The 20,220-nt window shown below is 44.0% G+C and overlaps 1 protein-coding gene across 2 annotated transcripts; it reads left to right on the top strand.

Moving 5' to 3' along the window:
• The first annotated feature begins 2,819 nt into the window (after positions 1–2,819).
• LOC109902433 (scaffold attachment factor B2) lies at positions 2,820–18,449 on the top strand. 2 transcript variants are annotated; one of them, XM_020498777.2, is made up of 18 exons: positions 2,820–3,132; positions 3,756–3,846; positions 3,997–4,061; positions 4,157–4,384; positions 4,640–4,685; positions 5,474–5,879; positions 6,232–6,278; positions 6,423–6,532; positions 6,680–6,829; positions 13,339–13,424; positions 13,527–13,659; positions 13,768–13,910; positions 14,071–14,391; positions 14,609–14,746; positions 15,012–15,054; positions 16,482–16,564; positions 16,656–16,748; positions 16,878–18,449. In XM_020498777.2, the coding sequence occupies exons 1-18, from the start codon at positions 2,968–2,970 to the stop codon at positions 16,984–16,986; spliced, it is 2,457 nt and encodes an 818-aa protein (XP_020354366.1). In that variant the 5' UTR covers positions 2,820–2,967; the 3' UTR covers positions 16,987–18,449. The 2 variants fall into 2 exon arrangements, with proteins under 2 accessions (XP_020354366.1, XP_031642060.1); XM_031786200.1 differs by having other exon boundaries at positions 2,835–3,132; positions 14,594–14,746.
• The last annotated feature ends 1,771 nt before the right edge of the window (positions 18,450–20,220 follow it).

Genomic DNA, 20,220 nt, shown 5'->3' with positions numbered 1-20,220 from the left:
ATCAATACTTTATTGAATATCCTTTGGCAGTGATTACAGTCTTGGGTCTACAGCCTGCTGTTCCCACATGCTTCAAGAGGGCCACCATTGTTCCTGTTCCCAAAAAAGCTAAGGTAAACTGAGCTAAACGACTACCGCCCTGTAGCACTCACTTCCACCCTACCTGACACCCTAGACCCACTCCAATTTGCTTACCGCCCAAATAGGTCCACAGACGATGCAATCTCAACCACACTGCACACTGCCCTAACCCATCTGGACAAGAGGAATACCTATGTGAGAATGCTGTTCATCGACTACAGCTCAGCATTTAACACCATAGTACCCTCCAAACTTGTCATCAAGCTCGAAACCCTGGGTCTTGACCCCGCCCTGTGCAACTGGCTACTGGACTTCCTGATGGGCCGCCCCCAGGTGGTGAGGGTAGGTAACAACATCTCCACCCCGCTGATCCTCAAGACTGGGGCCCCACAAGGGTGCGTTCTGAGCCCTCTCCTGTACTCCCTGTTCACCCACGACTGCATGGCCATGCACGCCTCCAACTCAATCATCAAGTTTGCAGACGACACTACAGTGGTAGGCCTGATTACCAACAACGACGAGACGGCCTACAGGGAGGAGGTGAGGGCCTTCGAGTGTGGTGTCAGGAAAATAACCTCACACTCAACGTCAACAAAACTAAGGAGATGATTGTGGACTTCAGGAAACAGCAGAGGGAGCACCCCCCTATCCACCTCAATGGGACAGTAGTGGAGAGGGTAGTAAGTTTTAAGTTCCTCGGCGTACACATCACAGACAAACTTAATTGGTCCACCCACACAGACAGCATCGTGAAGAAGGCGCAGCAGCGCCTCTTCAACCTCAGGAGGCTGAAGAAATTTGGCTTGTCACCAAAAGCACACACAAACTTCTACAGATGCACAATCAAGAGCATCCTGTCGGGCTGTATCACCGCCTGGTACGGCAACTGCTCCGCCCACAACCGTGAGGCTCTCCAGAGGGTAGTGAGGTCTGCACAACGCATCACCGGGGGCAAACTACCTGCCCTCCAGGACACCTACACCACCCGATGTCACAGGAAGGTCATAAAGATCATCAAGGACAACAACCACCCGAGCCACTGCCTGTTCACCCCGCTATCATCCAGAAGGCGAGGTCAGTACAGGTGCATCAAAGCAGGGACCGAGAGACTGAAAAACAGCTTCTATCTCAAGGCCATCAAACTGTTAAATAGCCACCACTAACATTGACTCAACTCCAGCCACTTTAATAATGGGAATTGATGTAAAATATATCACTAGCTACTTTAAACAATGCTACTTAATATAATGTTTACATACCCTACATTATTCATCTCATATGTATATGTATATACTGTACTCTATATCATCTACTGCATCTTTATGTAATACATGTATCACTAGCCACTTTAAACTATGCCACTTTGTTTACATACCCTACATTACTCATCTCATATGTATATACTGTACTCGATACCATCTACTGCATCTTGCCTATGCCGTTCTGTACCATCACTCATTCATATATCTTTATGTACATATTCTTTATCCCTTTACACTTGTGTGTATAAGGTAGTAGTTTTGGAATTGTTAGGTTAGATTACTTGTTAGTTATTACTGCATTGTCGGAACTAGAAGCACAAGCATTTCGCTACACTCGCATTAACATCTGCTAATCATGTGCATGTGACAAATACATTTGATTTGATTTGTATGACACTACAAGCTTGGCACACCTGTATTTGGGGAGTTTCTCCCATTTTTCTCTGCAGATCCTCTCAAGCTCTGTCAGGTTGGATGGGAAGCGTTGTTGCACAGCTATTTTCAGGTCTCTCCAGAGATGTTCGATCAAGATCAAGTCCGGGCTCTGGCTGGTCCACTCAAGGACATTTAGTGACTTGTCCCTAAGGAACTCCTGCGTTATTTTGGCAGTATGTCCAGCCAGCCTCGCATCCGCAGACCACGTGTTTGGCGTCGTGTGTGCATTTTATCGATGGCAGCTTGAATGCACAGAGATACTGTAACGAGATCCCGAGGCCCATTGTTGTGCAATTCATCCACCCCCATCACCTCATGTTTCAGAATGATAATGCATGGCCCCATGTCACAAGGATCTGTACACAATCACCGGAAGCTGAAAATGTCCCATTTCTTCCATGGCCTGCATACTCACCAGACATGTCACACATTGAGCATGTTAGGGATGCTCTGGGTAGACGTGTATGACAGCGTGTTCCAGTTCCTGCCAATATCCGGCAACTTCACACAGCCATTGAAGAGGAGTGGGACAACATTCCACAGGCCACAATCAACAGCCTGATCAACTCTATGTGAAGGAGAAGTGTTGTGCTGCATAAGGCAAATAGTGGTCACACTGGTTTTCTGATTCACACCGCTACTTTTTTGTTGTTGTTAAACTATCCGTGACCAACAGATGTATATGTGTATTCCCAGTCACGTGAAATCAATAGATTAGGCCTAATTAATTTATTTCCATTGACTGATTTCCTTATGTGAACTGTAACTCAGTAAAATCTTAGACATTGTTGCGTTCATATTTTTGTTCAGTGTGTTCAGGGAAAATTAACACGAATCCACGAATACAACATATATATTTTGTGTGGATTCGTGTATATTTTCGCTTCCCCGTATTGAATGTACTTTTCTCTTGTATATTTTTTGCACCCCCGTTCAGTTGGTGGCAACAATACACCACCATCTTCTGCGTGTAGCGCGACGTAAAACTCAAAGAAGAAGAACAAGCGCACGTTTAGGCGTTCACAATTATAAGAACACTGCCCCTTTTCACAAACTGTTTTCAGATGACATATGCGCAGTGGAGTTCCCTGTTCATAGTGCGCCATTTTGTGACAGTAGGCCGCTTGTTTCGTGCAAGAGATTAGTTAACCTGTGCTTGCAAACAAAATAACGTTTTCTCAGTGTAATCATGGCTGAAAACTATTCGACGGGGGAAGCAGGGGGCGTTGAGATTCCTGAGGGAGCAATTCGTAAATTGTCGGAGCTGAGAGTCATTGACTTGAAAGCAGAATTAAAAAGACGAAATCTGGACGCCACTGGCATCAAGAGTACGCTGACAGAGAGGCTGAAAAAGGTAACGTTAGCCAAGCTAACTAGTAGCTATGTAGATGTGCTTATGCATCATGATAATTCACAAATTAACTGGAACCAGTGTCACGTCATTAGTTAGTTGCATGATGTATATAACCACTAATATTTGCTAGCTAAGTATTATATTTCAAATAAAGGAAGCTAACGTCAGCTAGCCATGGCCTTGCGTAGCCGAACGGCAAGGCCTTTGTGAGCGGACGTGATAGCCACATGGTCCCCTTTCCCAAACCTCCTCGGGCACCCCCGCTCCGTATTCCAGAACTATCTAGTTTAGCATACATGATTCAACAAATGAAAGCCTTAGTGATTAGTTGACCATTTGAATCCAATGTGTTCGTACTACAATACATCGAATAGGTTTAATGCTTGTAGGCACTGGAGGAGAGGTTAAGGAAACACTGAAACAAGGCCTGCAAGCTGGCTTGTCAGATGTTTGTTAGTGATAATGTTCACCAACTAGCACTATGTTGTAGCAACTAGTACTGTGTTGTAGCTGACCACATAGCCGTGTGTTTGATAATAGTAGAGTTGGCTAAACTGAAACCAGATATAACGTAGTTAGCTTGCCAGGTAACTATAATAATTCCTTATGTAATTTCTCCACAGGCGATTGAAGAAGAGGGTGGAAACCCAGATGAGATGGTGGTTGTTCTCGATGCAACTCCTAAGGCGGCACTGGCTAAACGGACCTCCAAAGGTATGTTTAGGGAGTGAGATCAAGGTCTTAATTAAGCAATATTGTCTTGGAGTAAATTGATATTAGGGACTTAAATATTAGTTTTTAACCCCACTTTTCTCCCCAGTTTTGTGATCTTTAATTGCGATCCAATTACGGTCTTGTCTGCAGGGAAAAGACCGGAGAACGATGAATCAGAGGACTGCACCATTGAGGAAGATTCGGGTGATGGCCAGGTGAGCATCTACCACCGTTTTTATCTAATGCAATCACTATGCACTCCCTGGATAACAATCTATTCATAAATTCACCTTCCATAATTCCATTCAAGGATGACAACATGCAGGACATGGACATCCTGGATATGAATGTGCTTGATGAGGCTGAGAATGACAACAGTATGCCGGCAGAGGAGGAGTATGACACAGATGAAGTCCTGAACTCTCCGTCGGATGAAGTCAACACCGAGATCCTGGCTGACGAAGAGGCCATGAATGAAGATGAACGCAATGGAATCTCTGGCTCTCTTGAGCTGATGCGTGAAGCCAAACCTGAAGAGGTGAGACAAACTCGCTTCTGTTGTGGCACAGTCATATCTAATGATTCCAATATTCTCACTTGTTTTTTTGTTAATTAGGAAGCACAGCCTGAATTAGCAGACATTTAAGAGAAGGAAGATCTAAAGAGTTAAAGTTAAAATAAAATGCAAGCACATTTCATAATTTGTGTTTAGTTGTAAGGAAAACAGACTGTAAAACCCCATGTGTGCTAGGAGCCATGTTACACAAGATACATTTTCCTTTTATTCCATTAGGTTCAAGAGAAGGATCCGAAGCCCAAAGACTCAAAGGAAGAAATAGGTACTGTTGAAAAGGGGTTGGAAGTTGATATGAATGCACACTATCTTTTTGCAGTGTTAAATCCGGTATGCAAGTCGTTTTAGATTAACATTCTTGCCTGTGGTTGCTCAGGAAGAGACTGGAAATCCAAAGAAAATTGCTGACTGTGTGTTGATGCTTGTTAACTGGAATTGCTAAACACTGATATATGAATCTGTCTGTTTTGGGCACCCTCCTATTATTAAAACAGAACTGGTTAACAATCTGAAGCACAAAGACAGTAATTAAAGGTTTAGTTGTTGCAGTTTTAGCACGCAGTGTTTTTAGCTTGCCACGCAAAGACCAAGAAGAGAAGACTGAGGCCCATCATTTGAAACCAACCATTCAAAAGCCTTTTTAGGACTCTGACTAATATTCTCACTGGAGATGAGACTAATGGACTTGTTATACAAACCAAAAGAATTCTGAATTCGCTGTCACTTACCAGATTATGGACACTCATGAAGTCAGCAATTGCATGAAGATGGACCTTCATGGAGCCTCTGCTGATCTTCTGGCTTTCTTCAGATCAGATCTTTTTCTGCCTAGGGATCAGGTGAACTGAAATGGTCGACTTGAATGAGGAGTTAGGCTGCTTGGTCAGTCTCTTTGGTTTTTCCAGTCTCTTGTTACGTGTGTATCTGTGTATACGTAGTTCAATGACAGCGGAGGGCCACGTCCTTTTCCAGCCTTGCCAGTTCCACGTTAACCATTGCTGTGTTTCAGAAGTAATTAAACTCTGTGCCATTCTATTCCTGTTAAATCCGTAGAAACTGATAAAGTAGCCGGGTCTTGTTTATCTGAGCCGCTAAATGAAGAGCGCCAGGAGCCACCGACAGAAGATCAAGCCACCATCGGGGACAAGGTCAATGTTGCCGAGGAAGACAATTTGGAGCCTGAACTGTCGACTAGCGACATGGACGTTGCTAAGCTAACTGCGAGTGAAATGAAAGACACTGGCGACAAACAAAATGTTCCCGACGAGGCAGATGACGCTGAAAGCGAGAGCGCTCAGGCTGTTAGCGTAAGCGAGCAGGGCGCGGGTGAAACCGAAAGCGCTGTTGATTCGGAAATGGTCTCTAAGGCTGAGGGTGAGGAGAAGACTGAAGAGAATGCTGCAGAATCAACGACAGTGAAAGAGTCCTCTTCTGTTGAGGGTGATGATCAGAAAAAGAGGTTTGTTGTTTTCTGTCTACTAGAACAATGGCTATCTCTGTTGCATTGGGTCCTTTTTTTAGCAAGTTTTGGTGCTCCTCTGGATGTAAAATGGTCTGCATTTGTGTCAAGTTATCATTTTGTCATTTCCCACCCCTACCTCACCTCTTTACCTTCATAAAGTAATGTATTGGGAGTTTCTTTGGCCATGTAAGGCTGCCTTGTAACATTGACACCCACCCAATTCACTGTAGTGTTGTATATGCTGGGGTAATTACTATGTGCACAGGGTAAGTATAATTCATCTGGATGAGCCCCCTCCCCCAGGTCTTCTCACTTCAAGATATTCATTGTGTGTTCTCTTTGTCTTTAGTTCTGATGAGGAAAAAGGTAGCAAGCCTGACTCAAAAGATGAAAAGGGTAAGAGTAAACATTGTTCATTCTGTAATTGTGATGTGTCCATTGTAGGAAATTGCAGTAGACTTGCTCACACCTGAATGAGGTGCTGAATCAGCTCAGATGAATGTCTGTACATTTGTCTCATGTTTGTCTGTTTTCTGAAAGGCCCTGCAGGTAGTGCTCCAGCTAGTAGTGGCAGAAACCTGTGGGTTAGTGGCCTCTCCTCCAACACCAGAGCAACTGATCTAAAGACTCTGTTCAGCAAGCACGGAAAGGTCAGTATCCTGAGGGGAAAATAAGCTAATTTTTTGGTATATATGTTCATGTAAGATGTAGGTGTGAAATGGTACTGTACTTTTGGACCCCACACACCTTCCCTGCCCACGAATTAAGTGTTCTATCCTTCTCCGTCTCAACATCAGGTTGTTGGCGCTAAAGTGGTGACTAACGCCCGGAGCCCCGGGGCTCGCTGCTATGGTTTTGTCACCATGTGTTCCACAGAGGAGGCCACCAAGTGTATCAGCCACCTGAACAGGACCGAGCTCCATGGTAGAATGATCTCTGTGGAGAGGGTGAGGGTCTTTATCTACCATCTATATCAGTGGCCACTGCTCTAAACCTGTAGTTTTGTCATATGTATAGGATGCCTTCATTCAGAAAAGTTAGGATTGACCATGCCGACCTGCATGCATTTTGCGTACCGTGTACGCCATTTGATATCCGGTGACGTCAGAGGGCGCGCAATTCAAATAAATAATCGTAATATTAAACATTCATGAACATACAAGTATCTTATGTCATTTAAAAACTTAAATTCTTAATCCAACTGTGCTGTCTTGATTTACAATAGGCTTTACAGCTAAAGTGTTGAATAGACTGACATCTAGTGGAAGCCATAGGAATTGCAATCTGGGAGCCAGAGTTACATAGGACCCCGTAGCTTTCCATTGTAAAAGTCTAGGACCTAAAAAAAACATTCTGGTTGGTATTTCTTTGGCCTTTCGCCTGCCATATCAATTCTGTTATAGTCTCAGATATTATTTTAACCGTTTTAGAAACTTCAGTGTTTTCTATCCAATGCTACAAATTATATGCATATCCTGGCTTCTGGGCCTGAATAACAGGCAGTTTACTTTGGGCATGTCAGTCAGGAGGAAATTCAGGAACCTAGACCCTATCCCTAACAAGTTTTGACTGTAAAGTTGGAGCTGAGCCAATCAGACAATGATCTCTAGCTCTCCGCTCCGGCCTGCCCTGTAGTCTTAATAAATCCTCTTGGAACTACCCATCCCGGATCTGGGAGAATTGTCAGCAACTACACTAATTAGCATAGCGCAACGGTCAAATAATCTTACTAGAAAATATTCATATTCATGAAATCACAAGTGAAATATAGCGAAACACAGCTTAGCCTTTTGTTAATCACCCTTTCGTCTCAGATTTTGAAATTAGGCTTTACAGCGACAGCAAGACAAGCATAGCATTATGTCCAGCTAGCAGCAGGAAGCTTGGTCACAAATCAGAAAAGCAATCAAATTAACCGTTTACCTTTGATCTTTGGATGTTTTTACTGACGAGGCTCCCAGTTAGACGGCAAATGTTCCTTTCGTTCCATAAAGATGATTTTTATACCCAAAATACCTCCGTTTTGTTTGTCACGTTACGTTCAGAAATCCACCGGAAATAGCGGTCACAACAACGCTGTGAAAAAATCCAAATTATATCCATGATATCGACAAACATGGCAAACGTTTTTTTATAATCAATCCTCAAGGTGTTTTTCAAATATCTATTCGATAATACACTGCTCAAAAAAATAAAGGGAACACTAAAATAACACATCCTAGATCTGAATGAATGAAATATTTTTATTAAATACTTTTTTCATTACATAGTTGAATGTGCTGACAACAAAATCACACAAAAATGATAAATGGAAATCAATCCATGGAGGTCTGGATTTGGAGTGACACTCAAAATTTAAGTGGAAAACCACACTACAGGCTGATCCAACTTTGATGTAATGTCCTTAAAACAAGTCAAAATGAGGCTCAGTAGTGTGTGTGTGGCCGCCACGTGCCTGTATGACCTCCCTACAACGCCTGGGCATGCTCCTGATGAGGTGGCGGATGATCTCCTGAGGGATCTCCTCCCAGACCTGGACTAAAGCATCTGCCAACTCTTGGACAGTCTGTGGTGTGGATGGAGCGAGACATGATGTCCCAGATGTGCTCAATTGGATTCAGGTCTGGGGAACGGGCGGGCCAGTCCATAGCATCAATGCCTTCCTCTTGCAGGAACTGCTGACACACTCCAGCCACATGAGGTCTAGCATTGTCTTGCATTAAGAGGAACCAAGGGCTAACCGCACCAGCATATGGTCTCACAAGGGGTCTGAGGATCTCTTCGCGGTACCTAATGGCAGTCAGGCTACCTCTGGCGAGCACATGGAGAGCTGTGCGGCCCCCCAAAGAAATGCCACCCCACACCATGACTGACCCACCGCCAAACCGGTCATGCTGGAGGATGTTGCAGGCAGCAGAACGTTCTCCACGGTGTCTCCAGACTGTCACGTGCTCAGTGTAAACCTGCTTTCATCTGTGAAGCGCACAGGGCGCCAGTGCTGAATTTGCCAATCTTGGTGTTCTCTGGCAAATGCCAAACGCCCTGCACGGTGTTGGGCTGTAAGCACAACCCCCACATGTGGACGTCGGGCACTCATACCACCCTCATGGAGTCTGTTTCTGACCGTTTGAGCAGACACATGCACATTTGTGGCCTGCTGGAGGTCATTTTGCAGGGCTCTGGCAGTGTTCCTCCTTGCACAAAGGCGGAGGTAGCGGTCCTGCTGCTGTGTTGCCCTCCTACGGCCTCCTCCACATCTCCTGATGTACTGGCCTGTCTCCTGGTAGCGCCTCCATGCTCTGGACACTACGCTGACAGACACAGCAAACCTTGCCACAGCTCGCATTGATGTTCCATCCTGGATGAGCTGCACTACCTGAGCCACTTGTGTGGCTTGTAGACTCCGTCTCATGCTACTACTAGAGTGAAAGCACCGCCAGCATTCAAAAGTGACCAAAACATCAGCCAGGAAGCATAGGAACTGAGAAGTGGTCTGTGGTCCCCACCTGCACAACCACTCCTTTATTGGGGGTGTCTTGCTAATTGCCTATTTCCACCTGTTGTCAATTCCATTTGCACAACAGCATGTGAAATGTATTGTCAATCAGTGTTGCTTCGTAAGTGGACAGTTTGATTTCACAGAAGTGTGATTGACTTGGATTTACATTGTTATTTAAGTGTTCCCTTTAATTTTTTGAGCAGTGTATATCAACCGGGACAGTTAGCTTTTCAGTAGGACCGGGAGGAAAAATGGCTCCCTCTTTAACCTCTTCATCCTACTTGAGACATTTGCGTCCCAACATCTGGAAATGCAAATGCGCTACGCTACATGCTAATAGCACTCGTTAAAACTCGTTCATTAAAATACACATGCAGGGTATTGAATTAAAGCTACACTCGTTGTGAATCTAGCCAACAAGTCAGATTATTGAAATGCTTTTCGGCGAAAGCATGAGAAGCTATTATAAGAGAGCATGCAACACCACGAAATACCTGAATGCTACATAAACAAAAGATTTCGCATAGCCGGCGCTACCCAAATAGCATAAATAAAATATAAAACTTTCATTACCTTTGAAGATCTTCTTTGTTGGCACTCCTATATGCCCCATAAACATCACTATTGGGTCTTTTCTCTCGATTAAATCGGTCCATATATACCTAAAATAGCCATCTATGGAAACTGTGTGATTCAGAAAAAAACTGTTTGAAAACGCTACGTCATTTTTTTAAATTAAAAAAGTTGACGATAAACTTTCACAAAACACTTCGAAATACTTTTCTAATCCAACTTTAGGTATCAGTAAACGTTAATAATCTATCAAAATGACCACGGGGCGATGTGTATTCAATAGCTCCAGGATTTCAAATCTTCCAAAAATCTCTCTTCCAAACCTTCCAGTCGGAGACCGGATGGAAAGTGATCTCCCAGGTTGGTTTGCCCAAGAAATAAACAGCCCGAAAATGACGAGACTGGCGACATTGTGTGGAAGCTGTAGGGATTGCAACCTTCGCCATAAGTAATATGGTTTCCATTTAACAAACAATTGAACTGGTGGATTGATACTTTTTTCAGTGACCAGATTTTCTTGCGCTTTTTGCTGAAACACACGCTCTGTTCAAGTCACAGCGGTGATTTAACCAGTTTTAGAAACGTCAGTGTTTTCTATACATACATACTAATCATATGCATATACTATATTCCTGGCATGAGTAACAGGGCGCTGAAATGTTGCGCGATTTTTAACAGAATGTTCGAAAAAGTAGGGGGTAGGAGCAACTTAACGCAAGAATCACTCAGAGCTCAGATTATTTTTCCAAAAATAAAAATAGTGCCCCCTAGCTTCAAGATGTTAATACTAAACTCAGCAAAAAAAGAAATGTCCCTTTTTTTCAGGACCCTGTCTTTAAAAGATAATTCATACAAATACCTTCACAGCTCTTCATTGTAAAGGGTTTAAACACTGTTTCCCATGCTTGTTCAATGAACCATAAACAATTAATCAACATGCACCTGTGGAACGGTCGACACTAACCATTTAGGCAATTAAGGTCACAGTTATGAAAACTTAGGACACTAAAGAGGCCTTTCTACTGACTCTGAAAAACACCAAAAGAAAGATGCCCAGGGTCCCTGCTCATCTACGTGAATGTGCCATAGGCATGTTGCAAGGAGGCATGAGGACTGCAGATATGGCCAGAGCGATAAATTGTCATGTCCATACTCTGAGATGCCTAAAACAGCGCTACAGGGAGATAGGACAGACGGCTGATTGTCCTCGCAGTGGCAGACCATGTGTAACACCTGCAAAGGATCCGAACATCACACCTGCGGGACAGGTACAGGATGGCAACAACTGCCCGAGTTACTCCAGGAATGCTCAATCCCTCCATCAGTGCTCAAACTGTTCGCAATAGGCTGATAGAGGCTGGACTGAGGGCTTGTAGGCCTGTAAGGCAGGTCCTCACCAGACATCACCGGCAACAACGTCGCTTATGGGCACAAACCCACCGTCGCTGGACCAGACAGGACTGGCAAAAAGTGCTCTTAACTAACGAGTAGCAATTTTGTCTCACCAGGGGTGATGGTCTGATTTGCGTTTATCGTCGAAGGAATGAGCGTTACACCGAGGCCTGTACTCTGGAGCGGGATCGATTTTGAAGGTGGAGGGTCTGTCGTGGTCTGGGGCGTTGTCACACCATCAGACTGCGCGTACACGCAAGCTCAACTCTGTGCGTTACAGGGAAGACATCCTCCCTCATGTGGTACCCTTCCTGCAGGCTCATCCTGACAACTCTCCAGCATGACAATGCCACTAGCCATACTGCTCATTCTGTGTGTGATTTCCTACAAGACAGGAATGTCAGTGTTCTGCCATGGCCAGCGAAGAGCCTGGTTGCAATCCCGTTGAGCACTTCTGGGACCTGTTGGATCAGAGGGAGGCTAGGGCCATTCCCCTGAAACCAGCTCATATAGGCTGTCTACAATGTTTTTTTAAACCCTATTCAGACGGGACTTCTATTATTAGAGAACGCTGGTATTTATAACCCCAGAATGTCCGTTACGCCAGAGGATGATTCGTACAGGATATTTTTTTCCCAAAATGCTCCCTATAATTATTTCTCTCAATAAATTGACAGTTATGACAGAAGCCTTGAAGTTTTTTTTCTAGGCTTGTCCAGGCGACAACAGGCTACACTGATAACTCAAGTTTCTTTAAACGATACCAAACGATCTTTGCTATAGTGTCGTCATAATATTTAAGTGAAGTGTGATCATTAGGATATTTTAGCAATCCACAGTAGTAGACGTCCTAAATGCCCCCCAGCCTAAACAACGTTGTTGTGGAAATTGCTACACGGGGACACTCAAAGTCAATCTTCAATGAATCATTTTTTGTCAGTGCACTGGAGAGGTTCTATCAAACTTGATGCACCAAAGTGAATGTCTGTCAAGAGCTCTAAAGGGACAGTCCCGTTTAGTCCTCTTTTATATATGATAGACAAGTCATATTTGCGTAATTTTTTTAGCTTATTTATAATTCATTCAACATTTGCTTCCTTCATGTGACTGACCAATACTTCACGGGCTTCTGGGTTTGCTGCCAAATTGCAGACACTGAACGAATCCTCACTATCAGTCACTAGCATGAACACAGAAATTGGTTTATAGAAAGCATAACATAAAAAGTGAGCTGTGATGGAAAATGTTATCAAATCGGTTAATTATTTTTTGCTCAAACCGCGAGCAACCCCTGTCAAACTCTAACATTTCTCTCATAGCACAGGGATGCCGATTCGCAAAGGGCTAGTATTATCATAGGAGGTTATTATGGTTGGAAATGTTACTCTCCTGGCATGGAGAATTTACTGACATGGCAGATTCGGACGTGACTGAAATTGTACTTTTGTGCTTGTGCACATAATTACATTACCCGACCTCCCCCAGTAAAACTAATCCCATCTGAATAGAGCTTTTTTTTTAACCTTTATTTAACTAGGCAAGTCAGTTCTTATTTCCAATTACGGCCTAGGAAGTGGGTTAACTGCCTGTTCAGGGGCAGAAGGACAGATTTATACCTTGTCAGCTCGGGGGTTTGAACTTGACACTTTCCGGTTACTAGTTGGACTAACCACTAAGCTACCCTGCCGCCCCACAGAGCGTGACCGTATCCGCCTGTTAAAGTATACATTTAATTGTAAAAATGTGTACATTAATCATTTTCTAGTTAGCTACTGAAAATCAGCCAATTACCAAGTACCCGTAAGTCTAGCATACCATTCCTGCTTCTGCCGCCAACATTATTAAGCAAAACAAAAGTGCATATGATGTGGGAAGTGTGGGATTTGCACGGGAGCCGGAGATGCTGCTGCCACCCTGAAGTTGTACTAAAAAAAAAAAAAAATCTTCATGGTTGGCAAGTCTGCCGTTTTTATAATCCGACCTCTGTTCCAGGCTAAGAACGAGCCTGCTGGCAAGAAGCCTGCTGACAAGAGCGATGCTAAGTCTGGCACCGACAGGAGACACTCCTCAGACTCCAAGTAAGCTCTGAGAACATGTCAATGTCATTACACATTAAGCTATGTACCTATTGTATGTCATCAGATACTAGATTCATGTTTTTAACCATTTTCTCTATCCAGGTCCGATGCCAACAAGGATGAAATGGCTGAAGGTGAAGTCGGAAAAGATGGCAAACGTAATGAGAGGACAGTGGTGATGGACAAGTCCAAGGGAGAGCCTGTCATCAGCGTGAAAGCCAAAAGCAAAGACCGGGTAAGCTACCCAAACGCTGAAATCTATGCTCCGTCTATTGAACTTTCACCTCAAACTTTTGTGGTAAAAATTGTTATGCAACATGAGCTTTTGTCTTGTTCAAAACAGAGCTCCAAGAGTCGCGACCGCAAGTCCCCAAGCAAAGAGAAGGACATCCTGTCGTTTGACCAGATCAAGGAGCAGCGTGAGCGGGAGAGACGGAGACAGAGGGAGAGGGAGGTCAGGGAGGTGGACAGACGCAGGCCCTCTGGGTGAGGAGTTGCAATAGCTGCACAACATTTCACCTCAATGCTAAGAATGAAGCCAGCTTGTACACTGTTAGCTTGTTACAGCAGTTAGAATGCTTTGAAAAGAGACTGGTCATTCAAAGTTATTCCACTAAATATCTCCTATGCTTTCTGTTTGGCCCAGGGAGCGCGGCAGTGGCCCAGACCGTGGCAGCGTGGACAACCGCACAGAGCGTGAGCGTATCCGCCTGTTCCGGGAGAAGGAGGAGCGTGAGCGCCTCCTGCGGAAAAGGAACTGGCTGGAGGTGGAGAAGGAGCGGCTGAACTTTGACCGCATGGAGCGTGAGTTCCTGGAGCGCGAACGTCAGCGTGTGGAGTACGAGCGCCGGCGTGAGCAGGAGAGGATCCAGCGGGAGAGGGATGAGCTCCGCAGGCAGCAGGAGCAGCTGCGCTTCGAGCAGGACCGCCGCCCCCTCAAGAGGCCCTACGCCGACTTGGACAACAGGTACACACTTCGTCCACGTCTGCCAACCTTTCACCCCTCTCCACAGCGTCAGTACCCCTGTTTGAGTTACCAGGTCTCTTATCATAGACTAGATGGCTGTATATGGCCATATAACAACCTCAGCCTTACTCTAGATCTTCAGTGTGCATGATTGTCATCTAAAGACATGCATGGTTTGAAAATATTTTATTGCGACTGACAGACCTGCTGCTTGTAGGAAAGACGACTGGCAGGACAAGAGGCTGGCTATGGATGACCGCTATGGGGGGCGCTCAGACTTTGGTCGCCAGGAGCGCTACCAAGACATTGACCACAGGGACCGCGGTCGCTACCAGGACGATGCCGTCATTGACAGGTACAGAGTAGACTAAGATTATTTGCAGTGCGCTGACACCAGCTGTCATTACTGTTTATAACATCTGTTATGTAGGTCTTATGATGGGAGGGCCTCAAATATTTTCCGCCTGTTTCTGCATCACTTGAATTGATGCTTATATTTATACTTACATAAAAAGCAGTTTTAATGGTCAACTGCTTGGTGGTGAATTTGTGGTTGTATGCCACACGTTTCGGTCAATAATCAATGTGTTTAGTAATGTTTAATGTAATCTTTCCTGTAGGAGGGACACTTCACGGGCTGTAGTTGCAGACAGGGATAGCACGGTAAGAGACATGGCCTCATGCAATCTACACACAATGCCCCATACTGACCAAGCGAAAACAGGTTTTTAGATTTCTTTTGCAGATGTAATATTTAAAAAAAGATTCTCGTGCTCGCTCTCTGCTATGAAACTTGAAATTAAGCTCAGGTGCATCCTGTTTCCATTGATCATCCTTGATGTTTCTACAATTTGATTGGAGTCCACCTGTGGTAAATTCAAATGATTGAATGTGATTTGGAAAGGCAATCCTGTCTATATAAGGTCCCACAGTTGACAGTGCATGTCAGAGCAAAAACCAAGTCGTGAGGTCGAAGGAAGCGCTCCAGGGCAGGATTGTGTCGAGACACAGATCTGGGGAAGGGTACCAAATCATTTCTGCAGCACTCAAGGTCCCCAAGTGACCTCCATCTTCCATTTAAGAACGTTTGGATCCGCGAAGACTCTTCCTAGAGCTGGCCGCCCAGCCAAACTGAGCAATCGGGGGAGAAGGTCCTTGGTCAGGGAGGTGACCAAGAACCCGATGGTCACTGACAGTGTTCTAGAGTTCCTCTATGGAAATGGGAGAATCTTCTGGCAGGACAACCATCTCTGCAGCACTCCACCAATCAGGCCTTGACGCTAGAATGGCCAGACAGAAGCCACTCCTCAGTAAAAGGCATATGACAGCCTGCTTGGAGTTTGCCAAAAGGCACTTAAAGACTCTGACTATGAGGAACAAGATTCTCTGGTCTGATGAAACCAAGATTGAACTCTTGAATGCCAAGCGTCACTTCTGGAGGAAACCTGGCATCATACCTACGGTTAAGCGTGGTGGCAGCATCATACTGTGGGGATGTTTTTCAACGGCAGGGAGTGGGAAACTAGTCAGGATCGAGGGAAAGATGAACGGAGCAAAGTACAAAGATCTTTGTTGAAAACGTATTCCAGACCATCGACCATCTCTGGAGAGACATGAAAGTAGCTGTGTAGCAACGTTCCCCATACAACCTGACAACACTTGATAGGATCTGCAGAGAAGAATGGGAGAAACTCTCCAAATATAGGTGTGCCAAGCTTGTGGTGTCATACTCGAGGCTGTAATCGCTGCCAAAGGTGCTTCAACAAAGTACTGAATAAAGGGTCTGAATACTTAGGTAAATGTGATTTTTGTTATTTTTAATCAATTAGCAAAATGTCTAAACTGGTTTTTGCTTTGTCATTATGGGGTATTGTGACGATTTGTCTCCCCTCAATTTAATCAATTTTAGAATAAGGCTGTAATATAACAAAATGTGGATAAAGTCACGGTCTGAATATTTTCCCAAAGGCACTGTATGCTATTAGGCACCAATATGAGTTGTTGATCATGTCGTACCACTGTTTTACAGCATTTGGTGCCTTTTAAAAAATGTGATGCGATTTTGTTTTTAATTGTGCTTCCCTCACCAGCACTTCTCGGACCGTACCGAGAGGCACGGGAGGGACACCTGGACCGCAGCAGGAAGTTATGACAAGCGTACTATTAATCCAAGGTTAGTTTTGTCAATTTTAATTTGCCTCTCACCAGATGGATGCGACGGTGTGCTTTGAGCTGCTCATCACTGTCTGTCTGATTTCTTTCAGGGAGGGCCGTGACTGGGACAGAACCTGGCAAACCGGTCGAGACGGGGGCATCCCAGGCCAAAGTCACATGGGGGCACGGGGAGGAATGGCGAGGTAAACTCGTATGTGTTTATGGCAATATTGATTATGTTTTTGAGACATCCGGAAATGTGGGGCCAGTAAGTGCAAAATCCTTTAGCAATTCTGGTCCTTATGGTGTCTTGTTTTCTGACCCCCCCCCAGTCGTGGAGGAGGCTACATGACAACCGGGACCTCCCAGTCCCTCTCTGGAGCTCTGAATCGTCAGAATCAGATGATGCAGGGTGGCGGGGCCTTCGGTCGCCGCTACTGAGGTCTGAACACCCTTGTTCCCAGTCACATGTTTAGATGTATTGTGAAACTGTCTGCAGCATGTATATTGCTCACAAAAGCTTTGTGAATTCGATGTTGCTTTTATAGACCCTTTGACTTTTCTTCCTCCTTTTAAAATTTAAGATTGCAATTGAATTTAACTGAACATCTGAGTTTTAAATGTCTGATCAGATCATTCATAGTTTTTTCACTCTGAATTACCTTTTTTTTTTTTTTTTTTTTTCAAATAGAAAATTGATAAATTCCGTTCAATTTGTGTTTTGTATGTGGTTGAATCTTGGTAAGAAATGCTCAGGAATGCGTCTGCTTAAACTTGGTTGCGGAAAAGTATGAACACAATGGTTATGATTGCATTTCAGGCTTAATTTCAATTACTGTCAAATGTGGCATTGTCTTAGTGGTAATGTACAAATCTTTTAAGAATTTGTATTGGATAGTAGTAAACGATTAACTGCGTTTGATTCAACTGCAGTTGTACAATACCACCACTGGATGGCACCAGATGGCTATTTTCTGTGAGATGAAAATGCTGCCTAATAAAGTTTTCTTTTTGCAGGCCAAGGGCAAACATTTTTTATTTACTTTTTCATCATGATTGTTTTTAAGAGCAATGTTTTGCAATCAAATATTACTAACACAGGTTTGGTTCGTGGTAGATAACTCTCCACAAATCAAAAAGAATTAGACCTAAGAGCTCTGGGCTCTTCATGCAACCAGAAAAATTATAAGTACATTAATCATCTTGCCCTAGTGAAATGTGTTGTGGGTATTTTCACCTACATACTTGTAGGCTACATGTTTGGAGTGTTACACTTTAAATTTTTTTGTGACCATCTTTTCATAATGAGCTTAAGAGTGTTAAAATAACCTGATTAGTTTGGCATGATTGTCTATCTACTCCATAGGGCCTAGGCCACACTGATGTAAACAGTTGTTTAATCTACTTGATTTTCTCCTAACCTACCAGCAGTTTTCCCCTCTAGCAGCCTGCCATAATCTTTGGTGTCTATCTTGCCCAGCTCAGAGATTAAAGATTAATCTTTGGTCCAGTCATAGAATTAGCATACTACGATAGACATGAACCTTAAGGTCAGCCATCTTGGTCAGGGAGTTGGACAGACAAGTTGTAAATGCAACAAGTACTGATATTGTATCATAATAGCGTTCAGTGTTCCAAGAAAAACATTTAGACATTTACTGGCTGTTTGCATATTTTAGAGGCTATTCATATAGAAATAGTATTTATAGTGACAGTATTTATTTCCTGCATAAGTAAAATCAGGGGTTTTGGATTTCTCCCTGACCAATCTGGTTGCCATTTTCACCACATTCTGGAATGTTGACGGTTAAAATTAGCTAGATAACCAACAACTGTAATGACGTATTTGAGAGACGAGTGCTCATTGTGAAAATGTATTTGTTTTCAATAAACGTTGGAGACGATATAGTTTACATGTCAACAAATCTAAACCAACCCTGTCTGTTTTGCCCGCGACAGTTTTGTTGCTAAACCACCAACCCATCGATTGGTCCAGTATGGTCTTTGTACCCAATTCGCGCCACACACGTGACGGGCGTTGACAGAAACCCGATTTGCTAGCTAACGGATCCACTGCAAAGTGATTTCACATGGATTAAACAGTCAAACTGTGATTATTTACCAAACTAGCTTTTTATTCTTTCACTAGCTAGCCAGCTATACTGAACTAAAATTCAAATGCAACATGCAAAAATGTAAAAGAATTTACTCAGTTCATTTAAGGAAATCAATCAATTGAAATAAATTCATTAGGCCCTAATCTGTGGGTTTCACATGACTGGGCCAGGGCTCAGCCATGGTGGGCCTTGGAGAACATGGGCCTACCACTTGGCAGCTAGGCCCACCAATTGGGGAGCCTGATACCCCACAGGTCAAAAAGCCGAATGTGGAGGTCCTGGGCTGACGTTATACGTTGTTTTGCCGGTTGGACGTACTGACAAATTCTCTAAATCGACAGTGGGAGGCAGTTTATGGTAGAAAATGTAACATTCTATTCTATTTTTGTGCAGTGTACTTTTGCTTGTTATCAAGCAAAGATACTGCTCCTTCCATCTGTTACAAGTAAATAACTTTTTCTCCAATCTGGAGAGACATTATCTGGATAGCTATGGGTCAAATAAACCTAAACATGTTTTGTAAGTAAAATCACATTTGGTGGCCAATTTTGGTGCTATTTCTGCATGTCATAATACACCAAGTGGCCCAAACCTCTGACATGGTAGTCCTTGCAGAACTAAGAGTAAGACTTCAACATTTCTTCATAGAAGGTGTCCCTTGCGCTTCACACAATCCATTCTGCCAGCCCAGTTAACGATCAGACAAAACACGACTCCAACACCATTTAAGTTTGCTGACGACACAACAGTGGTAGGCCTGATCACCAAAAATGATGAGACAGCCTATAGGGAGGAGGTCAGAGAACGGGCAGTGTGATGCCAGGACAACAACCTCTCCCTCAATGTGAGCAAGACAAAGGAGCTACAGGAATATGCAGGCCAAACATGCCCCCATTAACATCGACAGGGCTCTAGAGCGGGTCGAGAGTTTCAAGTTTCTTGGTGTCCACATCACCAACGAACTATCATGCTCCAAACACACCAAGACAGTTGTGAAGAGGGCCCGACGAAACCTTTTCCCTCTCAGGAGACTGAACAGATTTGGCATGGGTCGCCAGATTCTCAAAAAGTTCTACAGCTGCACCATCGAGAGCATCAGCGCCTGGTATGGCAACTGCTCGGCATCTGACCGTATGGTACTACAGAGGGTAGTGCATACGGCCCAGTACATTGCTGGGGCCAAGCTTCCTGCCATCCAGGACCTATATAATATGCAGTGTTGGAAAGCGGTACCGGAGCGCCAAGTCCAGGACCAAAAGGCTCCTTAACAGCTTCTACCCCCAAGCCATAAGACTGCTGAACAATTAATCAAATGGCCACCGGACTATTTACATTGACACCTCGCTCCCCTCCATTTGTTTTGTGCACTGCTGCTACTCGCTGTTTATTATCTATGCATAGTCATTTCACCGAGACCTACATGTACAAATGACCTCAACTAACCTGTACCCCCGCACACTGACTCGGTACCGGTACCCCTTGTATATAGCCTCGTTATTGTTATTTTATTGTGTTACTTTTTATTATTTCTTTACTTTAGTTTATTTGGTAAATATTT

The sequence above is a fragment of the Oncorhynchus kisutch genome, linkage group LG13 (genome assembly GCF_002021735.2).
Source record: "Oncorhynchus kisutch isolate 150728-3 linkage group LG13, Okis_V2, whole genome shotgun sequence".
Lineage (NCBI taxonomy): Eukaryota > Metazoa > Chordata > Actinopteri > Salmoniformes > Salmonidae > Oncorhynchus > Oncorhynchus kisutch.
The sequence above is the reverse complement of the archived record's forward strand: the minus strand, read 5'-3'. Positions and strand labels throughout refer to the sequence as shown.

Bases quoted from the DNA above. Each gene is read 5' to 3' on its own strand.
- LOC109902433 (XM_031786200.1), top strand. From the start codon at position 2,968: ATGGCTGAAAACTATTCGACGGGGGAAGCAGGGGGCGTTGAGATTCCT. The intron at 13,425-13,526 runs GTAAGCTCTGAG...TTCTCTATCCAG, and splicing joins AGACACTCCTCAGACTCCAA to GTCCGATGCCAACAAGGATG. The intron at 14,392-14,593 runs GTACACACTTCG...TGCGACTGACAG, and splicing joins TACGCCGACTTGGACAACAG to ACCTGCTGCTTGTAGGAAAG.